General features: G+C 47.3%; 1 protein-coding gene across 1 annotated transcript; it reads left to right on the forward strand.

The window, feature by feature from the left end:
- Positions 1–4,716: 4,716 nt before the first annotated feature.
- Positions 4,717–24,410, forward strand: LOC122390246 (retina and anterior neural fold homeobox protein 2-like). The gene is made up of 3 exons (XM_043382980.1): positions 4,717–5,218; positions 17,287–17,507; positions 22,992–24,410. The coding sequence occupies exons 1-3, from the start codon at positions 4,999–5,001 to the stop codon at positions 23,313–23,315; spliced, it is 765 nt and encodes a 254-aa protein (XP_043238915.1). The 5' UTR covers positions 4,717–4,998; the 3' UTR covers positions 23,316–24,410.
- The last annotated feature ends 971 nt before the right edge of the window (positions 24,411–25,381 follow it).

Genomic DNA, 25,381 nt, shown 5'->3' on the forward strand with positions numbered 1-25,381 from the left:
GCCGCGAGTGATCGCTCCTTTGAGGACACTCGGCGAGTACCGTATGATCCCCGTCTCTGGCTGCGGGGCGCCAGCACGCAATTAAACAGTGTAGCCACGCGCTGCGACCCCACAACTTATGGCAATTAACACACATTACAAACAAATTAATCTAACTGAACCTAATTACGGGCAGAATGTCGCCCGTGCAAATAAGGAGACTCTATTAACTATTATCCCTGCCGACTTAATTAGGGAATTGTGGGGCCCGCCGCGCTGTGGGGCGCCGGCAGAGGGGACGGGTGAGGGGATGTCACGCGCCAGGGTAGGGGATCCGCTACCCCTCCGTGCCGACGGCGTGCCCGCCGCCACTTTGATGCATATTTGAGGAGGCGTTTTAGCCGGGTGAGCTGGAGGTGAAGTGGTGCACTGGTGGCCTGGCAGGGTGGTCTGCCCTGGGCTGTGACAGCTGGGTGTGACAACTGACATATGACAGTTGTAGCAGCTGGTAATAGAATACATGACAGCAGCTTCGAGGGTAGATGTTAACTGTAAGTAGTTTTTGTTATTTAGTCAATAACCAGTTAGTGAATAGTTATATTTGAAATATTTTGAGATGCTCAGTGTTACGGCAGATTGATGGACAAAAATTCAAGCGACACGCTGTCTTCTGCACAGGGCATGGCGTCTGCCACCAGTTTCCCTTAGGTATGGGGCCCATGAATGTGAAAGCGCCATACATCAATAATTTCCGCCGCCGATCACTGTATGTGGTCTTTTAACGTCGTGTGTACCTTGAAATTCTTACAATGTTGCAGAAAGATGTACTATCTTATCACGTACTTTTAGGAAACAGCCTTGTGTTTTCAGAAAACTGCCTGATCTGTTTTCATTTTTTACTCCCTAAAGAGGATTCTGTGGTTTACACACGATGTTTTCAACGTCGCATTAGGCAAATTAGGGAGCTGTTTATAAAACATGTAATTACATTACCCAAAAGTGCTAGCATGTACTCCATTTAACGCGTTAATTGTTCAAACGACCTTATCATCGTCGGCTCCATTAGCACCTCTCACAGTTAGGAGTTGTAAAATGGTCGGTGGATCGCTTAACTTTAGTACATCACCAATAAGTAACAAGGTGAATAGCCGACCAAAAATTGTTGCAGGCTAGAAAAGTTCACATTTTTATACAATTACGGTATCCTGAAAGGCTTTTCAACATTGCAGATGCTGTAAGAATATTGTTTATCCGGCCGGCACTGGTTGTCATTTGTTAGTGTAACTAAGAACAGTACCAGGAACAAAGCCTGCATAACTATCGCAGAAGTGAAAATTTAGCACCGTTGCACGATAGGACCGCGGCCGGAATTAGCGCGACATTGGTGGATTTGGCGACCTTTCCCAAATTGAGTTAAACTGTGTCACGTAGTTAAGAAATGTCCATGGACCACGAATCTGCAAATATTTTTCGTCCATAGTGTACAGCGTCCGCGCCACATCAGCCCAAACACAAAGTTTTGTGCCAAGCATCGTAGACCCGTTTTCGTACGGAGAAAAATAGCAGCTAATGTAGGTAAAAAATATTTATATTAGACGGCTTTATCAATATTTTCGACGTCTAACCTGATAGTTTAGACCATGGGCTACACGATGGAAGAAAAAAAAACTCAGCGGAATATATAAATACGCTTCAAATGTTAAGTTTTTTTGGTGCTTTAAAAATTGTGAGTTAATTTTACTGTTATAGCTATTCTGGAATGCCGATATAAAAAGTCCCGCTAGGTCCCGCTGTTCTTTTATCAATATGGTGTTTACCAATCAATTGCCTTTCAGAAAATGTATAATTTAGCTGCGTCAGCCTGCGGCAGCGAAAATGAGGGGCATTTTTTTACTCCAGGTCGCGGCGGCCGGGAGCCGCGAGTAACAGAACCTCAGGAATCGAACAAGGTTGCCAAGTACCAACTATCTTAAAGTTTTGTCCGGACATATCCGTACCTTCTATCGGAGCTTCAGATACACTTTTCTGACCCGTAATAAATTTGTTATATAGTCATGTAGGCCATCAGATTCCCATCTTCACGGTTTTGGTGGCTACATTATTTGCTTATCGGAATTTCCGGTGCCGTCATGACCTGGCCTGACAGGTGCTGCCGTCTTATCACGTGACCGAGCGGAGTCGAGGTCAGGGCAGGTCAACCGATTAGTTAATCAATTAATTAATGAATTAATTAATGATTAATTAATTAATTAAATTAATCAGAAATTGCTTAGAAAGTACACCGATTACCATTTTTATGATTCTACCATCCTTTTCATGTGAAAAGCGGGCACGAAATACGAAAAGGTACCGATGTCGCGCTAATTTTCGCTCCGGTCCCATTGTGCGTTGGTGTTCGTCTGCAATGCTGTTTTTAATTTTCCCGGGTGCTTGCCATCCACTTTCTCCACCCTGAAACCCACAAGGTTTTTACTGCCTATCTATAGTTATAGATAAGCATCACATGGTGCAGGTTGCATAATGAACATGTATCTAGCCTAAAAAGTATACGATTCACGAAACACATTTTACTGAAGACAGGCTTATTTAGATTCACAAAGTGTCCGATTTTCTTTGCTCACCTTAGTCCATGGTGTCAAGGGTCCATGTTAGTTTTTATGCATAAAGTGTCATTTCAGAATGGGTCCATGTCGGCAATGCCAAATCAGATGTGACCCAAGTCATCTTTATAATCTGTTTAAGAACATGTCTGTCAGAAAAAAATAGCCCGATTGTTCAATGGTTAAAATCAACGCATCGCACATTCTTGGTCAGTTTTTGTTTTGTTTCCAATCTTCGGTTACTCACCCTTCACCAAAAGATATTACAGCTGGTTCGTGTATAGCTGGTTCGGCCAAAATATATTATTAACCCGCGCCCTGCTGGGGGGGGGGTGTTTGAACACCCCCCCCCCCCTGTGGTTTTTCGCGAATATCTCAAAAACGGCGGCGCGGAGCGCCGCCGTTTTTGATACACCTTATCATACATCAATTCTACACATGTTGTGAAAATTTCAGACCAAGGTCATTCAAGGTCAGGTCACCAGGTCACTTGAAGTGACCTCACCTCATAAAAACTTTCAATGTCTGTCATAGCTACACCGAGTGACCGATCGCTTTGAAACTTTCAGCGATTGCTAAGAGCAATAGCATGTACAAAATGTATATCTCAGAATTTTGATATCGATGACCTAAGGTCAGGTCAATTTTGCGACCTCCCCATTATAAGTCAATGGGAGAAAATTGAAATGCGCCTCTTTTGGATGAAAGACGTTATAAACACTCCCAAACACCGAATTACAAGTGGTTTAGACACACTGAACTTGAAAATGGTGTCCGTGACCCTTGTTTATGCCCTGAGGTCATCTTAGGTCACGAATGGTATCTAACAGTTTTTCGCAAATAACTTTTGATAGAGGCATGCTAGAGCGATGAAAACGCCTTAGATGTGTTCAGCTCGACGATACGGATCGACTGATATGCAACATGACCCTTTCCGGTCAGGTCATGACCTTGACCTGAGGTCAAATTTTCAAGTTGACCTTTCAAGGTCAAGTTATAGTTCATTCGATGCGTCTTGACGAGAGGAACACGATGCCGGTAAAAGTAAGCTCGTACAATGCTTGGGTCAAAAGTTATTGCAGAAAAACTGTTTTCGAAAAAATCGGCTATTTTTGCAGTTTTTGCCCCCTGCAGGCAAAACCGTTGACGTTAGGTCAAATCTGAGAGAATTACTCAGAAAGGGCGTTAATAGGGCTATCGAATGCGCTTTTCCGCGGCGCTGTAGCTCTATTGGTTCCCGAGTTATGCGTTGGCTTCTTGGAAATTTTCGACATTTGACCTGGAAATCGGCGAAATTTTGCCTTCAATGACCTCTGGTGACCTGACCTTTGACCTGACCAAAAAATTGACCGAAGTGATTTCGTCATTATTTTTTACGCTCTTTCGAACGCCGCCTTCCGCGTATCGCTACGTGGCCCAGGAGCCGAGTTACAAGGGGGGGTGTTCAAACACCCCCCCCCCCCCCCAGCAGGGCGTGGAAATCCAGGACCCCCAGCAGGGCGCGGGTTAATAAATGAAATAGCAGTTTTTTACGTACGTATGCGTGATAAATGTACCTAAGTTGTTTTGTAATAAATCAAGGAACAAGCTTCGTTGCAAACCTTTGCTGTAAATGCTATTTGCGTAAGCTAAGCGTTCGACTTCAAAGCATGAGTGCAGATTTTCGTTTCACGTACTCTGTCTCTGCCCATGAAATGAGAACCATTTAGCACTTCTGTCATCCGCCGGTACCTAACATTAATTCTTCGGCCTCTCTTCCAGACAGTATTTTTCATTCACCGAGCCATTTCTGGCTGTTGAGCAATTTCTTCCTGCCGCTCGCCGTCGCCATTTGTTTTCACACTGTCAGACTGGAGGAGGCGGCCGCCGCCAAATTGATTTCATTATCAGCTGCTTGTTCAATTTGACAGAAGTTCATTAAAACCTACTTCAGTGCCGGCGAAATCACTTTGAACGTCCGTAAGCCGCGGGTGATTGGTTAATTGGACGGCTGACGTCACGCGGCCGCCGGGTAATGGTGTGATAATTGAGGCGGCGACCAATGGGCGACGGCGGCGGCCCGGTGGGCGGGGCATCGGCTGACGGCGGCGGCGGCCCGTCGGCCCACTCCACGGCCGCCGGTTAGGCCGCACCACAACTCTTTAATAGGCGAGTGTGTGAGTTAGCTGGACACTCCATCATCGTAAACGATCCGAGGGGCCATTTCGGCAGTTTATAGACCATCGGGTGACCAGTGAAAGACTCGCGAACTCAGTGACTGGCGTGTGAGACACTCGATACGGAACCTCTGAGACTCCTGCGGCTCAGGTGTACCCTCCTGCTCCATCGGGCACCAGGAATCTCCGGACCCCTGACCCTGCCGAGGGGTGAGTCCCGTCGGAACGAACGGCTGACCCTCTCCACTAGACCGTTGGGTGTCATGTGCTCGGCTGAAGCGGGCATGTCTGTCGAGGTGGGACAGGAGTCGCTGGCGGCTCCGTCACGACTGGGCAGTCCCCCTGCCCAGCTCAGCAGCGGCAGCAGCAGTAGTAGCAGCAGCAGTCCGGTCCAGCCGCCGCCAGCGGAGGTCAGCACAAACCGACACAGCATCGCAGCGATACTTGGACTGAGCCAGCGGCTGCAGCCCCGCCAGTCACCAGGTGAGACACCAGTCACAGTCATGAGTCACAGGCAGAGTTACAGTCAGAGCAGCAGTCGCAGTCATGATGGAGGTTGTCCAAGCGGCTGTACGAACAGTGTACATGAGCTCTAAAAGCAAAAACGTGCAGCAGTTGGTTTGCTACACTCCACAGTCCACATGTTTCAGAGATACCTATGCACGTACAGTTTGTCTTGCTCTCGTGCACCGCATGGTGGGCTGAGCACTGTACTCGCGGTGTTCAGAATTAAACGCTGTGACAACAGTCTGTGCATAAAAGGGATTTTCTGTTATTCTCGGGGCATCCGCAGTAAGTTGAAGAACGTGAGCGATGAGCATAGGGCAGATCCCGTCCGGCGAGCATGTGGGTACGCTACGCAATAAGACTGCACTCCACAGCTATCCGACTACTGGAGGCTCCGATAAAACAGAAGATGTTATGAACTGTGCATAAGTTCTGTTCAGCGCGAGCTTTTTTGTCGATATTACATTGGTCATATTACATTGGTCATATATATTGGTCGATATTAAATTTTGAAATGTCTAAACGAAATGAGAAGCAGCAAACTAAATGGCATGCAAGCAACCATTCATGCCAAATGAATAGTTAAGCATGCAATCACTAATAAGTCAATGCACAATTCACTAGTCAACTCGCGCGATGCCCAGTGGACACTACGGGACAAAAAAAGCACTAATGATCCCGCGAAGCGTCAGCCAGCGCTTCAAATCACTGTACCGATTCCGACATGGCGTCTCTTCGGCGCGGCGTATCCCTTCCTTTAGCCTAATCTGCAGTGGGTTAGAACTTAAGTACGACAAAGCTCAGCATATAATAGTGATATGGTTAGCCAAGCTCGTGCTCTGAGAGGCTGACTTACTGAGGATCCATAGGGTGAGCTAATTTCGGTCACAGGAAACCGGCTTAGCCATTGTTCTTCGAGGGGGTGGGCCGGGCCCCCTTTTTTCGTGAATATGTAAATCGTAAAAATGTCGTTGGTTGCGACGAAACTTTCAATACCCTCGAGTTAACCAATTTTACACATACCCTGGAAGATCCATGACCTCTACCAAAATTTCTCAAGATCATGTCAGGCCGGCAACGCGATTCGGCGTGTCAGCGCACCTTCCTTGCGGTTCCTGTCTTTTTGTGGTTGCATTTGTTCAACATGTGAAATAGTAATGGTCCCATGCATTAGGTGGGTGCCACGTGACGTTCAGGTCAAGGTCATTGCCTTAAATGACCTAGGTTATCTTTGCTAAGTTGTATATGTTATCAGGGAAGTTTTTGGAGCTAATTTTAAATTTGGCATACATTTGAGCATTCGAGAAGTAGTTTTGGTACCGTAACATGTTACGTAGTCAGTGGTGGTTGACACTTATATGGATAGCCGGCAGGACGCCTATTGGTTGACCTGACCTGACCTGACCCGGCCTACCCCAGATGCCTCAATAGATCATCCTTCATCAAAACTAACATGAAATTCGTAGGGGAGAGTGGGGCAAAGCGGCCACCCGGGGCAAAGCGGCCACCCATCGTTTTAGCCCTTCATAGCTGGCGTCAGTTCCAATTTATGGTTTCCAATTATACTTCTCTTTACGGTCGTTCGAATTAGCCAGACCGGGGTTTCAGGCCCATCACCATTGTTCTGTGAAACACGGAAAAGCATTTCTTGCCAGGTTACCAACTATGTTTACATTTTTTAAATGTTATGTTATTCCATAACCGTTTGGAATTTTTATAAGCGTTCTTGACCATTCATTGCATGGTTATCGTACATGTATTCTACCAATCTTAATGTTTTTTACCCCACTAATAGCTAAGCTAGAATATTGTTGTCTCGGATGGTATGCGCGGGGCAAAGTGGCCGGGGCAAAGTGGCCACCCCCCAATTGGCCATAAGTTGTTTCCATCTGGATAAAAACATTATTTATATTCAAATGTTTCGTCAGGCATTCATCTTGGCCACTTTTCAGTTGCATGAGTTACCAAATAATGCAATTAAATGTTTTTTTTTTCATGAAAATCCTTTCTTTGTTTACCTACAGGTGGAAGATGATAAAGTAAATATCCATCCTCGCTTAAACTTTGTCACCATCAAATACCCTAGTCGTACATGAGGCAACAATTTTGTTTCTCATATCGGGACTTGAGAACACGCCAGTGGCCGCTTTGCCCCAGGGTATGGGGCAAAGTGGCCAATGTGCATAGGCTTAAATTTTTGTCAATATCGTCCATATGTGAACGCCTTTGGAAATAAAACGCAGTTGAAATAAAAGGCAACTTAATAGGGATCACATTGGTATAGAAAGATCTTTCCAAGTTTAAAAATCAAGCGTTGGCATCGTGACAAGCGTTAGGGTGGACGTTTTGCTCCACTCTCCCCTACTCAGGACTAGAGATGTCAATCGGATACCAACTTTTTGGTATACCGATACCAAACCGATACCAACTTGATATTTGGTATTTCAACCGTATTGTGTTTGGTATCTTGTTAGTATCATGAACCCCCACTAATGTATAAGAGGCTAAGAAATCGGTAAAAGCTGGTATTTCCCTCATTTGTCCAAATTGGCTTGGTTTCGGTAGGTATTTCCCCGTGGTTTTGGCTGGTATTTGGTTTGGTATCGGTATTCCGATTTTCCGCAATTGGCATCACTAATCAGGACCCGACAAACCCATATAACAACTTCAATTAACCCGCGCCCCGTTGGGCTCTGCCGAGCAACGCAATGGGGGGGGCCATTTTGGCCCCCCCTAAGATCTCGAGAACCACGCAACGTAGCGACAAGCGGCAAACGGTGTTAGATAGCCCTATCAGGGAACTACCTTGTGACCCAATTTTATTGACCTAGGTCAAACCGATGACGTCACAGGTCAGGTCAAAGGTCCAATTTTCACCGTTTACAGGCATATCAAGAAATGCGTTGTACAATCGAGTAAAATGCATTTCATTGAAAATCATCGATGGGGAAATGTTCTTCAAACACATATTTTGCTAGTTGAGGTCACTGATACCAGGTCAGGTCACAGAGGTCAGGTCACTGGGGGGTCACAATATGAAAGTGTCGTGTGATACATGTTTTATGGTCCATTTTACATGACAAATGCGATTATGTGGGTCAGGCAGCCTTTGGGGCCAGCTTAGGTCACGTTTTGGTCAAGGTCAGGTCAAGGTCAGGTCAAGGTCAGGTCAAATTAGGTCAAATTTCAAAGTTGATATTTTTGCATAAAATGGGTATCGAATCGATGCAGCTCGTCACGGGGAGTTCAATGGTGGTCTTTGTTTTGCCGTACGAGGTCTAGAATCGCTAAAAATTGAGTTCAAAAATTTGACGTCATCATTTTTGAACAGTTTTTTCGCTATAACTTGGCCAAAAAAAGAGATATCGATCTGAAATTTGGTATGTATATAGAAGAGCGCAAGGACTATCACATATATTCCGGTTTTTTCGAAATTCGGAAAAATTTTGGATTTTTTTTTAGTTTTTCAAAAAAAATCAATTTTTTGAATTTTTTTGGGTCAAAAACCCAAAATTTTGAAAATCCGAGATAGCAGTTTTGTAGCGCCGCTTTTTTTTCTACTAGACCATATAAAGAACTTTGAAATTGCTTGATAATTGTAGATTTGGTGAGCGGTTCAAGATTGCATGTTTTTTGCTCATTTTTGCTCGAACATGACCTCAGTTTGACCTCAATAACTCCTGACCTAAGGTGACCTAAGACTTGAAATTTGGTGTGAAGGTGTCAAATTGATGCCCGGGAAGGTACTGAAAATTTGGCGGCGCTGCGCGCCGCCGTTTTCTTGCTATTCAGGAAAAACCACAGGGGGGGCCAAAATGGCCCCGCCAACGGGGCGAGGGTTAACAAAGTTCTAGCAGGTCCCGATTTTCCAGACTTTTGGGTCATTGACCTGACCCCAAAGGTCAACCAATGACCAAGGACCTTAAAATTGGGTAGCATCGGCTTCCTGTCTTAAAGGGACTATCCCACCTTCAAAAAAGTACCATTTAGGATTCGGAACTGTTACTCATGATATTGTGACGAATTCTGCAAGTTTTTACGCGTTTTCATTGTATACTTTTTGAGATATTGCGACTTTTATATTTCATCGTGACGTCATTTAGATCGGATCTTTGACGTAATGAAGGATTTACTCCATGTCAATGTGGAGGAAATTTGGCAGCAAATATAGGTATTTGCTCTCAAATATGACGCGGCTCATACAATAACAAGTAACAAGATTTCCCCGGCGCCGATTTCAACTTATTCGTAAAACAGGTCGAACGCGTGAAACGGCTGATGACGTCATCAAATGGCCGTTAATAGTTAAGAGATAGGGCCTTAGCTAAGGCACACTTTTCAAATGAAGGGAACGAATTTCTTTAACACCACGAAACTGAGGATATTGCGACCAGGATATATAGTGGTTTCTGAACCTAGCCGCCAACTTGGCTATCTCAACTCAGAACTAATGCAAAGGTGGGACAGTCCCTTTAAAAGGGACTGTCCCATGCCTCTTTTTTCAGTGAAGCTCGAGATCGATCAGGGGCGCAGACCGGCACTGGGAGGTCCAACGGACCCCCCCCCCCCATACATATGTACGCTAGCGACTGGAAAAGCACCTATACGGTGTTCCATATTTGTTTTGCACTCTTTTGAAATCCCATAAAATCCATGAGTGTTGGGGACCGGTGTCGTTTATTTACACCTTGAAGAATCGTCGTTAAATTTATTGTACCATCGAACACAAAAAAGCGAGATTAAAAAAAGTGAAGTCAATTAAAGGGACACTCCCACCTTAACATTAGTTTTGAGTTGAGATAGCCAAATTGGTGGCCATGGCCTGCAAATACCGGTTTGGGCACTCACAACATCGAAAAATGCTTTAATTCGAAGATATGGAATTTCAAACTTGCAGTTTTCGGATTCTAAGGGGCTAATGCATTGGAATGCCCCTTAGAATTTGTGACGTCAGCGGAGATCTAACGATTTTTAAATCTTAGACTAAAACCATCGTTAACACGTGGTGGTATACGCTGCTTTGCGCGCAACGTCTGCCGCACTTTAAGGCTGCCAAATTATTGCTTCCAAATAAAGTCGCTAGTAACAGGGGAGATCCCAAAAAGTAAACAAAAGTAAAAGCCTAATATCTTGAAAACCAGTGAATATTTTTCGGTGAAATTTGGTAGATATTCGTTTTCGCTCTTTCTGAACCAAGGGACATCACTTTCATGCCAATTCATTAACTTTTTTGAAGGTGGGAGGGTCCCTTTAACGAAAATCTCCGACGATGTGAACTTTAGCCGACGCCGCCCTGCAAGCTTGGCCAGTCTGGGCGCCGAGCCCCCGATCAGTCGGACTGTGCCCCAAGGTAAATTGTAAATTTGCTATGGGTTTTAATTGGGTTTTTCCTCAAGCTGTGCCTCTTCGTCCCAGTACTGCTAGGAAAGTAGTGTTTGTACTTTGTGCCAGTTTAGGGATCGTTTTGACGCGTGCCTGATGACGCCCAGTGCTACCAAACAGGGCCCCCGAACTGCTTTCGAACATTTTCAGCTTGGTAGTACGCAGTTGTTCTGTAAAACAGTTCATCGCTGTAAAGAATGACCTTCACGGTATTTGAGAGGCGTTCTTTTTAACATCAACTTATTTAGTGCTTTATTGGCACTATATGAAGTTCTGTCATAACTGTTTTGCAGAGCTCACAATCTGCAAGTACTGTTAGTTTTCTGTTATTTTTGTGGCTGATGGAACCATGTGCACGGTTCCAAAAGCAAGAAATATAATAAAAACTTGTATTTATATGTGTATAGCTTCGATAGTTAGGTTCTTATTATCCCTTCCTTGATAACTGCATTGCAAATTTCCGCACACTGAGTCTCCGTTTGCCCTTAGCCTCCAAATTAACAATTTTCATGACTTAGAGACATGTTAGTGTGGAGAGCAAATAGATATTATAGGATTAAATTGGACTTACTCCACAAGAGAATCGTTTTCGGTCGGAGCTTTCGACATGTATTACATGTCCTCTTCAGCGAAGGTCGGTAATCGGGGCGAAAATAAAACGTTCGGGTCGAATCGAATCGCACAAGATGTCGGTGAGCTGCGCAGAGTTATTTCAGGCCGCTTGAATTATAAAATAAGCAAGCCTGAAACACGTGACGACAATAAGAGTACACTCAATGAGAAAGTCTACCAAAAAACACGAACGCATACCACACTAATAAAATCCTAAAAAATATAGAAATCAATACATACCTACTATAGTTCGTTTTTCCTAAGTTCGACCCTCACTGTAAACATCTTTTTGAACATAGCACGAGAATTGCTAGCTGAATTACTAAGAAAACTGGTTAGCGCACATTGTACTGCAGACATGAATAATATTTTCCAAATAAGTTTTAAAAACCGATGATATACCGTTCTGTTAAACGCCGTACGATCTATTGATCAGTTCAGTTATAATTTCTGACAAGATGTCCGTCTCTGTGGGGTTGTATATAAAGGCGAATACGATCTAGGAGTCTGGGAAATAAGAGCCAGGAAGAAATAATTTTGAGTAAAATTAATCGTCTGTGAAATCAATGTGCGCCAGCCAGTTTTCTAAGTAATTCAGCTAGCAATTCTCGTGCTATGTTCAAAGAGACGATTACAGTGAGGGTCGAACTTAAGAAAAACGAACTATATCTCGGTACAGAAATATAAAACGTTATATATACCTATAAATACCACAAAAGTTAAAAACTACAAAGATGCTAAAGCAGGTGTACATTAACATTAAGCATGTGTACGCATTACATTAAGCAGGTGTACATCAAAGATGCCATGATTTTCGGAATCACCGTGCTGAGACCGAAAACGATTCTCTTGTGGAGTAAGTCCAATTTAATCCTATAATATATAATTTTCATGACGTTCGCAACTTGACATTTTCATGACGTTCGAGAACGGTCAATATTTCCACCCTAGAGACCATGATTTTCGGAATCACCGTGCTGAGACCGAAAACGATTCTCTTGTGGAGTAAGTCCAATTTAATCCTATAATATATAATTTTCATGACGTTCGCAACCACAATTGGCCGGTCGGGCCGCCATTCTCTTTCAAGATCAGTTATGCAAGAATCCCGTTTCTTCCTATTATCAACCGTGGTTAGTGGGATACATTGAACGTCTTTGCAACTATTGGCCCAATTTAATGTAGTCTGTAATCGGCATACCTCTCCTGTTGTGTCCTGTCTGAAAATGGGTGTGAGATCGACCAGCCTGGGACGTCTCTGAAATAGCGGCGAAAAAAGGTTGTCTCTTGTACGAGACATACTAAGCTTCATGCCAATAGCGCTATCCGATGTTTCTCGCTGTTCTCCAAATGGAAATAATGGCCAATGATGTGAAACAATAGGTGTTAAAACTTATGGGACACCCTGTATACGGCGAGCGCTAAGTAACCGCCTTACGAGCAGCATCGCCAGCGCACCTGGAATTTTTCTATAACACACGGTAATTTCAGAGTTTCCTTCTTCGAGCATTCAGTAAAAGTAGAGAGGTAGTGACTAAAGGAATGGCTGGCAATCCGTGCAGCAATCGACATAAATGTGACAAAATTGGAAAGAGTAAGTAAAAATCACGCCAGCATTACAGGGTAAAAGGTTTCTACAAACAGATAATGACTCAGCATTGATTGTGATTGTATGTGGGTATTATCTGAATCGTCATTATTGAAGAGCAAACATCGAGTGTTTAGTGCAAACAACGCCCCAAACAGCGCCACTTCACCCCGTATCGAATGTCCCTCTAACAGTTTCACGCTAAATAATTGCTTCTTTTCAGTCGCAAACAATCACTTGGGACAGCAGGGCTGGCAGTGCAGCAGTGCCACACACGGCTGCAGCCGGCGGCCGGTGCGTGTCAGTTCATTACCGCGCCACAATCGTCACCGGCGCGCCGCACTGGCCGCAGCGCCGGCTTATCGTGTGTCGGTCGCCGCCGCGTCGTCGGCCGGTGAATAATTCACGCCGTCGGCGCCGAAACACTGCTGTCGACCGCTAAACAAATTATCGCTCATTACGGGCGGGTCGTGCGGCACAGTCGAGCCGGCGCGGCGCGGCGCGGACCCCTAACAAGGCGCCTTGTTACGCCGAGATGGTATCGGCACGCGGCGGCCGGCAGTCGGCCGGTCGCTGTCCGACGCTTGCTGTTCCCTGTCTGACGGTAGCTGTCCGCTGTCCGACGGTAGCTGTTCCCTGTCCGACGCTTGCTGTCCGCTGTCCACCGTCTGCTACCCGCTGTCGGCTGTCCGTTGTCCATTATCCACTGCCTTGTCCACTTTCCGATGCATGTTGTCCACTAGCTGCTGTCCACTGTCCACTGTTAAATTGTCCGTTGTCCGAGCTACATGTCCGCTGTCCACTGTCAGGCGTCAGTTGTCTACTATCCCTTATCCAACGTTTGCTGTCCGCTCACGCTGCCTGCTGTCCAATGTTCGCAGTCCACTATCTTCTACCCGCTTTCTGCTGTGACTGCTGTCCGCCGTCTCCTGCCCACGGTCCACAGTAGGCTGACCAGTGACCACTGTCCACTGTCCGACGCTTACTGTCAACTGTCCACTGTTAGGCGTCAGCTGTCCGCTGTGCACTGTCCGCTGCTCGCTGTCCTCTGCCTACGTCAGCCGGTTGCCCGCCGCTCGCTGTCCGCTGTCCGCTACTCACTGTCCACTTGTCCACTGTCCTCTGTCCTCTGTCTACTGTCCTCTGTCCGCTGTCAACTGTCCTCTGTCCTCTGTCTGCTGTCCTCTGTCCTCTGTCCACTGTCTACTGTTCATTGTCCGCTGTCCTGCAGTCAGCAGACCGCCGGTCGGCGCTGTGGTTTATGGAAGCAGTTGGTCACTGCTGAGTGTAATATGCTGACTTAACTACTCTGTAAGGCCCGCTTTCAAAAGTAGGCCCCTGATAACCAGGCCCTTGTCGCATGACCCTGCCTCAACAGTGGAAAGGTGACCTCGCATTGATAAATGTCTGAGCTGCTTATTCAAATTATGCTGATAAGTTAATTAAAAGGTCGTGGTATGAATAAGCTGATCGGGATTACCGAGGAAATACATAGTCATAAACATTATGGCTGTAAACTGATTATAGGTAATGTGTAGGTAAATGTCTAGGCCTGGTTGAAAATAAAACATTCCGATTAATTCGTTTTATGCCGCGTAAATTTAATTTGCTTGGTACATACTTGACAAAATTATCGTTATTGAACGGTTTAGAGCCAGTGTCACGCTTGGTTTTTGCACGCATAGCAGCACAATAACCTTTGCTGTGTAGTGTAGCAGTGTAGCATCATTCAATGTTAGTGCGAACGACACTGTCCTTATTTAAGCGGGACATCATGGATGTATGTTCGCCTCATTCATAAATCCGATTATGGCCGGTTGAGCCAATTTAGATCATCGGAAAGAGACGCTCGCCAATTATGTGGGCATTAAACACCGGCTTAGCGGTTCGGTAGAGCCCAGGGGACATACGCCAGACATGCAACAGCTCGGAAGTAATCCAATTTGTCACCATTTCATCCTCAAGACAACACAGGACCGGGGCTTAGCGCTGCCGAGGGGATTTCATTTAGGAAACCCCCAAACGATGGCTACCTGCGGGGCCGAAGTTTGCCTGGGGGTCCTTAGTTAAATTGCATTTGACTTTTTAACGCAATATAAACTGGTACGACACCAAATTGCTCAATACAGGTCGTCCTGAATGGATTTCGACATTCAAAACATTCGTATTATAAGCAGCCATGGACGGGAAGGCCTATGGGCACTTGAAGTATTTACAGAAATGGACAGAAGCGAATCGTATAGAATAATAATCTGCCATCATCATACATCGTGCCTTGATCGATCCATAAACACTGCACCTGTGCAGTGTCATCTATCCTGTCATGATCTTGTCATGTCCTTCTCCGTGTGCTGTGTCATTCGCCTGCGCCTACCTGAGGATGACCTGTGATGTCGTTGGACAGTTCTGTGTGGCCCAACACCCTTCTCCTCTCCATGGCCGTCCACCCCCCAAGGCCGGGTAACTCTAACCGGGCACGCACCTCTGCCGCTGGCCTGTTTATGCTCATCTGAGCGGCACTCAATGGAGGCATACCGCCGACCTAATGGGGTTAATAAAGATTTCCGCCCGAGATAAGATTCCCGCGACGGCCGCCAAAGGTGGTCTAGTCGCGGATTAAAACGTCCTCACAATGGAGGCTGGGCTCGGGAAGCCGACGGCTCAGGGCGGAAACACCTCTCGAGCCCGATTAGGTCCGAGCACAGCGTCAGGAGTGTCGCGGGGTTACCTTCGGCAGTTGGTCTGGTGTTCTACCTGCTATCCGCACGCTGAGGATACCGCTCTTCCGGTCCCTCTGCGTTCCAAGCTGGCTTAGAACACCCGGTGCTGTCTGTCTGTGTCATGTGAGACGGTCTAGTCCCGGTACCTGCGCGTTCGACCCGATGGTTTACCCACAGCTCGAGTCCTCGGCGTCTTCACTGAAGCGTGATCAGAAATATCGCCCCCTCCCAATCGCCAGCTATGTCAGGTCCGACCCTCCCCTTTCTGACCCCACCGCGTCCCTTCCTCCCCACCCCTCGAGGACAGGTCGCCGGCCACGCGCCTCACTCAGCCAAGCAAGTACCGTCTATTAATTAGAAAGAATGATAATTACCACCTGCTTCCTGACCATTCTGGCCGCACAATTAAATATTTGGCATAGCAACGGAAATGCCTGCTGCTCTCACATCAATATAAGTGGGTGGAAAGTAATGTAGCTGTGTGTATTTACGCGACATTAGGGGACGAACAAGACAGTGGTAGCGACTGGTGTGTTTGTGTGTCTGTGTGCGCGTGCGTGCATGTCCCCTGGCAGATCTAGGTGGAGCGTGGTCACCCAAGCCAATTGGTCGGTAATAGAGTCGCATGCTTCCCTCCCGTAATTGGCATTAATAGGCCAATAATGGTAGTCATGCAACCAATAGATTACCAAGTGGGCCAGGTCCGTTCTTAACCCGGCGGCCGCTGGGCCTCCGCGCCACCCGCCGGCCGCTGGGGGGGGGCATATAGTTGCCCCCCCTTTACTTCCGCGGCGATATCGTCGCAACGCGAAGAGATAGAGAAGCGAAACTTTGCACACATCTTTCTGAATACCTAGCCGAGGTTGTGTCCAAATTTCGTGTCGATCCCATTTGAAATGACGTCACAGTGACGTCATAAGTCAAATTATAGATTCGCGACTCTCAGTTTCCTCACGATACATCAGGTATATGGGACCGAATATAAAGGGCCGATTATTGGTTAGGAACTAGATGGAAGTGTACTTAGACGTTTTAGGATGACAGCAGGTGCTGTCTAGTTCATTTGCAGTTGAGTTTCATGCTCAGCGTCATCAGAAACGGTCCATATCGGAAAACGACAAAACTTTATGACGTCACTGTGACGTCATCGTAGATGCTACAACCACCAAACTTTCTTCAAACATTGCCTAGGTATTCATTTGAAGCTATGCCAAGTTTCACGTTCGTAGCTCATCAGGTTTCGGAGATATTCCACAAAACGTAAAGGGGGGGCAACTTTATGCCCCCCCCAGCGGCTCGTGGGTTAATCATACCAATAATGACATAATGACCGTGTCGACTTCTGTGTTGATGGATAAACATAGAGCTCAATTACCACCGCACACGTAAAAATCGCGCGATTGTTGGTATAGTGAACGACAATTGCCTATGAAAGTGTTATGACACGGGAGAGCATCATTTATCCTGTCCTACACATAAATAAAATGCCAACTGCTCTTAGCATGCTAAAGTTTTACCACGTATCTAAGAAGCATGATAGGCGACAAATAGGCTCCAGGTTTCCTCCGAACCTTGAAAATAATAGTTTGGTAAATAATTCCCATATATTTCTGTTCAGCCAGGAAAATCGCAAACCTCTCGATTCTAGAGCTCATAAGACTTGCAATTTCTCAGAGGCTCGTCACCGGCATTCCAGCTATCCTTGGCAGGTGATTTGATGCCCTGCCTTCCTCCGTCGGCAGGCGCCTCCGATGAATCGCCGCGCAGCGTCGAGCGCGACGACCCGGACTCACTGAAGGGCTCCGACGACGCCAAGTCGAAGAAGCACCGTCGCAACCGGACCACTTTCACCACTTACCAGCTGCACGAGCTGGAGCGGGCCTTCGAGAAGTCCCACTACCCGGATGTCTATAGCCGGGAGGAGCTGGCCATCAAGGTCAACCTGCCAGAGGTCAGAGTGCAGGTGAGAACTGCGGGGATATGGGAAGACACCGGGCGATACATTTGATTGGGTGGATGAGGGGTGACGTTTTTCTAGTTCCATGCGAGACAAATATGATTTACGAGTGCTCTCGTAACAACACGTGCGGATTGTTCTTCAACAGTCCACGCGTGCCCAGAAGTGTTTCTTGCAAATGCACATTTCATTGCAGTACACATTTATTCACTATGACTGATAAGTGATAGGCAAATGAATTAACAATTTGAATTAATCATGAATTCAATTTTCAAATTAACTACATAATTAGCAGCACTGCGAAACGGTGGCGTAAAACTGTTAAGTTCTACTGGCGCTATACGGCAGAGGCGGAGTAGCTGAAGAGTCCGATCCATCTGTTTCCCTTTCACTCTGTCCTCCCCCCTCTATCCATCCACAGGACAGAGAGACAGGCGACGTCCCCGCACCGCGCAACACCCACCAATTAGCCGTGGTTTAACCTCATTTCATCGCTAATTGCCCCCGGCCTATTAGCGCTAAATTTGAATTGATCTTTGTGACAGGACCTTCTGGTCGGTTCCCATCGTGGCGGCGTCACCGTTTCTAATGACATCGATTCTTTGGACGAATGCAAACTAGATAAGGTCTGTCGACGACAGTCGCCGTACAAGTGCCGACTCTCAGGCGGCGGCCGTCGGGACCGATACGCAGCCGACGCTCATTAAATCCAGGTACTGACACGAACACAGTGCACCTCGGCAGTCGGACGTACCTGCATCAATGGAGCGAATTGCAGGTGATGCTTTGCAGCTTGGTATGGCTATTAAGTGATTGTTTTTGTGTTGGCATGAAGTGAACAAAATCCATTTAGTGTTATCATTTCGTCATTTCGTTCCCTTTTATTGCGATATAACTTTGATTACAACACCGTTTGAAACCCAATAAAAGAGCATCAAATTGAAACAATCATTCCTTTTTCCAAACCACTAGCCTGAAATCACCCTGGCGTTCATATATCACATCACATCCCGTAATAATTCGGCCCCGATCGGTCCCTCCGTCGCCGATGGTCCGCGTCGGTGGCGATCCCCGTCTGCAGCGACGGGCCCTCGTCGGCAGCGACGGGCCGGCTCTGCGGCGGCGGCGGGCCATTAATAGGGCTGGCCGCAGAGGCCGGCAGGCTGATGGTTTGATCCAGCGCTTCGGTCCAGCGTGGGAACGCGCCACGTGGCCAGAGACGTCCGTATTATTGTTTGATTGCAGCCTTCAGCGAGGCATTAGCCGTTTTACGGGCCGGTGGCGGAGCGGGCGATATCGCGGAGCTGTAGGTGGTGATGGTGATAATGGTGACGATAACGGTGGTGATGGTATAGGTGGTGTAATGTGGAATCAAAGTGTCGACACGTATGTATTCAATTACGTGAAAGCACCCGATTCGGTGCAAGAATTAGTTTATTATTTTCGATTTACCATGCTCTTCAAATGAACAGGAGCAAGAACCACTGATTCGACGACATTATGGGAATAAGAATCAGGGAGGGACTGGGAACGGAACTACATAGAGACTGTCTATATGTAGGGGATGGGGACGGGATCTGGGACAGCCACACGGCAGCTCCTGTGGCCTGTCCTCGCTACTGGAGTGAACCGATTAGCGCAAGCGGCCGCCGCCCTCAGGCCCATTAGCACAACACGTAAATGATGGCATTAAATTAATTGGTTAATGTAGCCGCAAAAGCCGCCGCTAAATAATTCACTGGGGCATTCCGGTCATGCAAAGCGGCGGCGCAGGGTGGGCCGCCCCACACGTGGTGACGATCGAGCGCCTCTGTGCTACACGGCACACGGAAACTACTGGGTGAACCGCGCCTCACCGGTTGAGACATAGGCACTGATTGGAGACATGTAGCGATGAGTAACGAGATCTGTTAGGGATGAATTTCACTTATTCTGTTAGCATCACATTCTTTGTATGCTTTAGAATCAAGATTCTGAACCGTCTGCAACAAGGACGCAAAGAGGCACAATAGAAACACAAAGCGAGCGCTACATAGAAACTTTAATCATGCAAGGCATGGTTACTGCTCCATTTTGTAGCAGTGTCTGGGCCTCAAGTGAAGCACAGCCGTACAATTTAGGTCAATTTACCTAAAACACATATGTGATAACTTATTTGAAACAAGACACTCAACTACAAGCAACTGTAGAAGGTAACATTCTCTACAGTTGTGCTTATTATACTGAGCATAAATGGCACAGCAATGATTAAAGGGCCGCCCCACATACCATTTCCAACACGCGAGGACATGACAGTGCCAGCCGAGCATGCAATATCCCCCATCCCATGTCGCATGCAACAAATGCCCCGGAGTTTAACACATCTAACAGAATTTATGATCATGTACAAACGTGAAAGCTAAGTGGTAGGATGTAGGGGTTATCTTGGGAAATAATGCATGTCTCGCGTAAAGCTGACTTCATAATACATGATATCTACCTACTTACCTTATTGTATCCACATCCTCTACAAAGACAAATGCAGTTTGCACTTCATGCCGTTTCATCGTCTGGTGATAGAAATCGCCCGACGAATGCCTTTCACAATAAGTGTATTTGATGGTGACGCTTAAGTTTTCATGGCTTCTCATTATCTGCGTCCCAACCTCTGTTACCGACCTAAAATTGAAAGACGAAACCTAGATTCAGTTCTCACATTGTCAAGTGATTCCAAATGTGACATGAATTGAAGGTAATAAATGATTCACTCTCTTATGTAAATTTCTTTATAGGTTATATGATATTAAGGTTCTTAATTACGTCGAGAATATGTCAAGAAAAAAATTATGCATATTATTCTTCTTTTCGCTAAACTTAGTGTTCGATCGTTACGATATGCACATCCATCAGCTGACCATTGCTCCAGATCGGCCATTTTCTAAATGGCCATTTCATTAGGTGATTTTCATCGACAACTGAGAAAATTGCCTCTGACTAATTGACCCGACGATTTTCCCTGACCAGTGTCTTCTACCGGTGCACGTTTCAAGTACCTCGCCTATCATATCAATTGATCCCCCTACCTTTGCCCCGACCATTACCCGGACTAGTAAATTGAAATACAGTGCAGCGGTCGGCCCGGACCCAGACGCTCCCAGCCGGCGATCTCGGCTGCTCAGATCTGCGCGTGCTCGCCCGGCCCGGTGGCGGCCGGCCGATCGGGCGCACGTGCCAAAGAGCACCGCCTGCAGAGGCGCGGCGCGCCGCCTGATCACAGTCGGGGCCCCGCCCCGTGATAATTGATTCGGGAGCCGCCGCACTTTGTAGCCGCGGACAGAGCAGCGGAGGAGGACGCTCCCCCGTCACTCTGCCGCCTCGCGCCGCGATCGGAGTGATCGCTGCTGCCAGCTCCACTTCATAAAGTGAATTAAGATGCGGCGGATAGCGGCGGGCCGCCATACATTAGCTGGTCGCTGGCCGGCCGGCAATGAGCGGGCATTAAGTGACTCTATTGGCGGCGCACGCCGGCTCTGAGTGGCTGGAGGTCGATAAGAGATTATCGCCTGGCGAATTAGTCGCTGGTCGGAGGAGGTGGCGACCGGCAGGTGTGCTGGCCCGCCGCCTGATCAGCGGAGGAGGCGCCTCTGGCCCGGTGCTGCACCTCATGCAGTAAGGACCGGGGTGCCACCGTATACATAAAAAAACGACAATGTATTCAAATACACAATTAAAAAACAGAGCTTTCGGTAACAAATACCTTGATCACTGTGTGTCTGCTAAAATTTTTAGCAGACATTTTTAGCAGACACACAGTGATCAAGGTATTTGTTACCGAAAGCTCTGTTTTTTTAATTGTGTATTTGAATACATTGTCGTTATATATATATATATATATATATATATATATATATATATATATATATATATATATATATATATATATATATATATATATATATATATATATATATATGTCATGGATAACACACAAGTGCCACCGTATCCCAGGGAGACCGGCACCGGTAGTTCAACTCGTAAACGGTGCTGTATTTGGATATTGTTTGATCTGGCCGAATGACTTGACATTTCAACAGGATCCTAGTTTTTCAGAATGACCTACATCACATGAGGTAGCTCGAAAACTCCTTGGCCTGTTAATATTAAACTCCATCCTGGAATGGATTCATCCGAAGAATGGCCACTTTCACGCCACAGCTTCTGTCCGCTAATCGCTAATGGGTCTTAATTGTGACGTAAAACGCTCCGATCTGGTATTTTCCGACTGGAATTACACAACTCCTCATAGGCCTCTTCAGAGCCAGCTGAAGAAATTTGTTCATAAATCATCATGTCACAATGGTCGTACGAGCAGAACTATCTTGAAAAGCAGCTAGTTGCCGGCAGCTAGCTGCAATCAACTTCTTCATCTATCAGCTTAGCTAAGCGGCAGGCCATCGTCTGACCATACCACATGCGTTGTCTTTATTTGCCCCATTCTTGCACCTTAATACCGCATATCGAGAGCTCTATACCAGTCTGTGCTGCCTCCTGACCGGCGATAAGCGGTGCGCTGTATTCGTTATCGTGTGATGGATTGGGCGTAATGTTTCCACTAATTGGGTAATAATTATCGCAGTGCTGGACACACTTGGCAGGTGCTGTATGACCGATTACCCCCCCCCCCCTCCTGGAATCAGTATATGGACGAGGTGTTGTATCTGATCACTAGGGGAACTACGTATAAGTAAGTACAGTGAGTGCATTTATCCATGCTACACTGCATTACTGGAGGAAATCCCGATATTCGTGGGTTCTTCTGTCTCCTCCTTGCTTCTTATCTATCTCCTCTCCATGGCCCATTTCTTCTCTCTTCTTGCTGGGGAAACGGACGGAGAGGGTACAGGACGGAACTCCTCCCTCGGCGACCCGGCAGAGTCGGCCCGTATCCGTCGATCCCGATCTCGATCGGCGCCGACGCGTCATGGCCGCGGTGACGAGCGGCGCCGCGACACCCCATTCAGGGCCACTCAAAGGGTTGAAAGGCGCCGGCGACGCGCCGCCATGGCGGCACCGTCACCGCCAGGCTGTCTTCATTAAATTACCGACATCACGAGAGAGCTAATTCGGTGCCCATTATCCGGTGATAAAGGCTCCGGCGGTGACCCATGGTTGGGCGCTGTAACGGCGCTCCTCTCATGTCGGCTCCGGTTACCGGTTGGTACGCGACGGAATGGCAGGGAAGGGTAGGATGGAGAGCAGCTCCGGAGGACATGGCAGGGAAGGGTAGGATGGGGAGTATCAGGGCATGGGAGGGAAGGGTGGAAAGGGCGTGAGAGCCCGGTGTCCATCGGAGGGCACGGAGGGCATGACAGGCCATGACACGGCACGGGAGACGAAGGGAGGGAATAATGTGTCGTGTCCAGCATCGCAGTTAGCATACATTCTGCCCCCTTCCCCGCACGCCCTTTGTGCCGTTGACCCTCCTCTGACCCGTTGGTCCCTCTCCGGCAGGTGTGGTTCCAGAACCGCCGCGCCAAGTGGCGGCGCCAGGAGAAGATGGAGGCGTCCCAGCTGCGGCTGCAGCAGGACTTCCCGCTGTCGCCGCCGCTGTCCGGTCTGACGGCGCCGCTCGACCCGTGGATCGCCACCTCCATGTTCGGCCCCAGCCTGATGCAGACGCTGCCCGGCTTCCTCGCGCAGCCACAGACGCCCTACCCGAGCTACCTAACGCCGCCCAGCTCTCTGACACCACCGCTCGGCCGGCAGACGCACGGGGAGCGCGCACCACCGGCCGCCGCCGCCGGCTCTCACCGGCGCACCAGCCCGTCCCCCTAGACACGGACTGGGGCGAGCCCCGACGAGGGAGCAGCAACCCAGAGCCGACCCGAGAACCAGGCTCGCCGGACCCCGGGCCGAAGATCGAGCAGTCGAATGTGATTTTTTGGCGGAGGCTCGACAAGTTGTTGGGCAATTTGTGCCGTTCCGTGTACGATAGATGTTGTTTTTCGGTTATTGAAGGGCTCAAGGTAAAGGTCTTGCTACCCAGTTGCGGTGGCAACGGATGCCGGGGGCGTGATTGTATGTAATTTCGAGGATTGGCTGCTTCTATCCAGCGTACTACTAAGCATTTGCTCACCTTATAAAGCGCTCTGGATTTGGTGCAGTGAGTGTAGCATCTTGAGAGTTGCTTTGCCAGTCAAGTAAATTAGATGACCTCAAACTTCAAACATACATTTCCAATCTTCAAGAACATTTCCAAAAGTGAACAAAGTAAGAGATATTGATTACTGAGACACGTCTGAACCGCCTTTGCAAACTTGTGAGATGCCTGGTCAGTGCGTAACGGCTCTTGGTTCCCAGATTATAATGGCAAAATTGTTACCTATCCAGATCTGACATAATCGCTTTACAGTCATCGAAAAAAATTGTTACCTATCCAGATCTGACAATTGACATAATCGCTTTACAGTCATCGAATGTTTCACTCACGGTTGCTGCCAAGTGAGTGAGTGAGTACATCTCGCTAGTTATAGCTGAAATGCTACATGGCGCGTTTGACGGCCTATCTATCGACATATTAATCGATAGACATGATGGTAAACAACATGTATGTAATGTGTTAATGCCTCATTGTAACTTTTCTAGGTCTGCTACTTTGCGTTTGAAAATACATGTGTAAAGTGCATACTGAACTACAAACGTTCCATTTTCAGTCATGAGGTATTGCTCAGCTTGTACTATTTATCGAACGAAAGAGAAAACAGAAGTACATAACTGGTGCGATTTTTGTCATTTTAATTTGCGAGTTTGTGATATTCTTGTCTTTGTTACTGTGTTGTGACATTGTGAACAGGAACTTGTTATTGCCCTGTGCGACTTTGTCGATTGTAAATACCACTGAAGAATAATATATGGTATTAGCTGTTGAAACTTCTGCATCTCTTACTGAAATGAGAATAAGTGATTGGAATCGACGATTACCAAGTGGGAGGTTGCGATCAGCAGGCCCTAGTATTGCTCCTCCTCCCGATATCTCGTCGCTATGTTCATCCGACCGGCGTTGTTCCCATTCAGCCGTGCCATTTTCCGTTGCGGCATTGTTATTAGCTGCGCCGGCGGCATCGGCAAACAGCACGTCCTTCTGGCGCCGACTGTAATTGCTGATGGTGCTGCGATTGTGTCTGTTTCTGCAGCGAATACAGAGCCGGGGCCGGCGCGGGCCGCCTCACTCAGACGTCTCCAATATCAGCGCGCGGACCCGGCCGATCGGCCGGTCCGTATGTCTGTCTGCCGGGGCGGATTACCGTCCCGGCGCACTGCGCTCAAACGCCGGCGGCCCTCGGACCGCAGTTCAATCCAGCAGCCCACCCAATAATATGGTAATCGAGTTTGCACAGACTAACCGAGCAAAAAGAGCACGGCAAATTGGATCCAATAAAATTTTCCGAACAATTACTGGCCGACCGAGATGTAGAGCTGAAATCGTTAGGTCTCTATTTGGCCGAGTAATGGCGCGATTGGCACTGAAGAGTGACGCAGTTGTGGCCATATTAACTCAGACAACTTTTCAGCGCTACCGAAGGTGATTTCCTGTCAATAGCTGCACTAGACGGTGCCGAGGCTAAACGAAATTGCGTTAGTGACGGGACGTCGTTCGCTTATTAGATCTTTGAGTTTCTATTGAACGCCTAATTGTCCTACCCAGCTCTGGTAGCGTTGAAAGGGCGCGTAATGTGTTTTTCTATTAACCGCGCTGTTTGGCAGAAATTAATGTTTGAACACTTTTGACAGAAAATAGTTTGGAGACTCAATTACCTCTAATGGCTTGTCAGCAACGTTCTGGTAGTCGAACAAAAATAAAGCTCGCGCAAGTTTTTGTGCTATGCGTAGTTTGCTTATGT

The sequence above is a fragment of the Amphibalanus amphitrite genome, unplaced genomic scaffold, assembly GCF_019059575.1.
Source record: "Amphibalanus amphitrite isolate SeventyFive unplaced genomic scaffold, NRLGWU_Aamphi_draft 000388F_arrow, whole genome shotgun sequence".
Lineage (NCBI taxonomy): Eukaryota > Metazoa > Arthropoda > Thecostraca > Balanomorpha > Balanidae > Amphibalanus > Amphibalanus amphitrite.

Coding starts and splice junctions, on each gene's coding strand:
- LOC122390246 (XM_043382980.1), top strand. CDS start 4,999: ATGTGCTCGGCTGAAGCGGGCATGTCTGTCGAGGTGGGACAGGAGTCG. Junction 5,219..17,286: donor GCAGCCCCGCCAGTCACCAG/GTGAGACACCAG, acceptor CTCCGTCGGCAG/GCGCCTCCGATGAATCGCCG. Junction 17,508..22,991: donor TGCCAGAGGTCAGAGTGCAG/GTGAGAACTGCG, acceptor CCTCTCCGGCAG/GTGTGGTTCCAGAACCGCCG.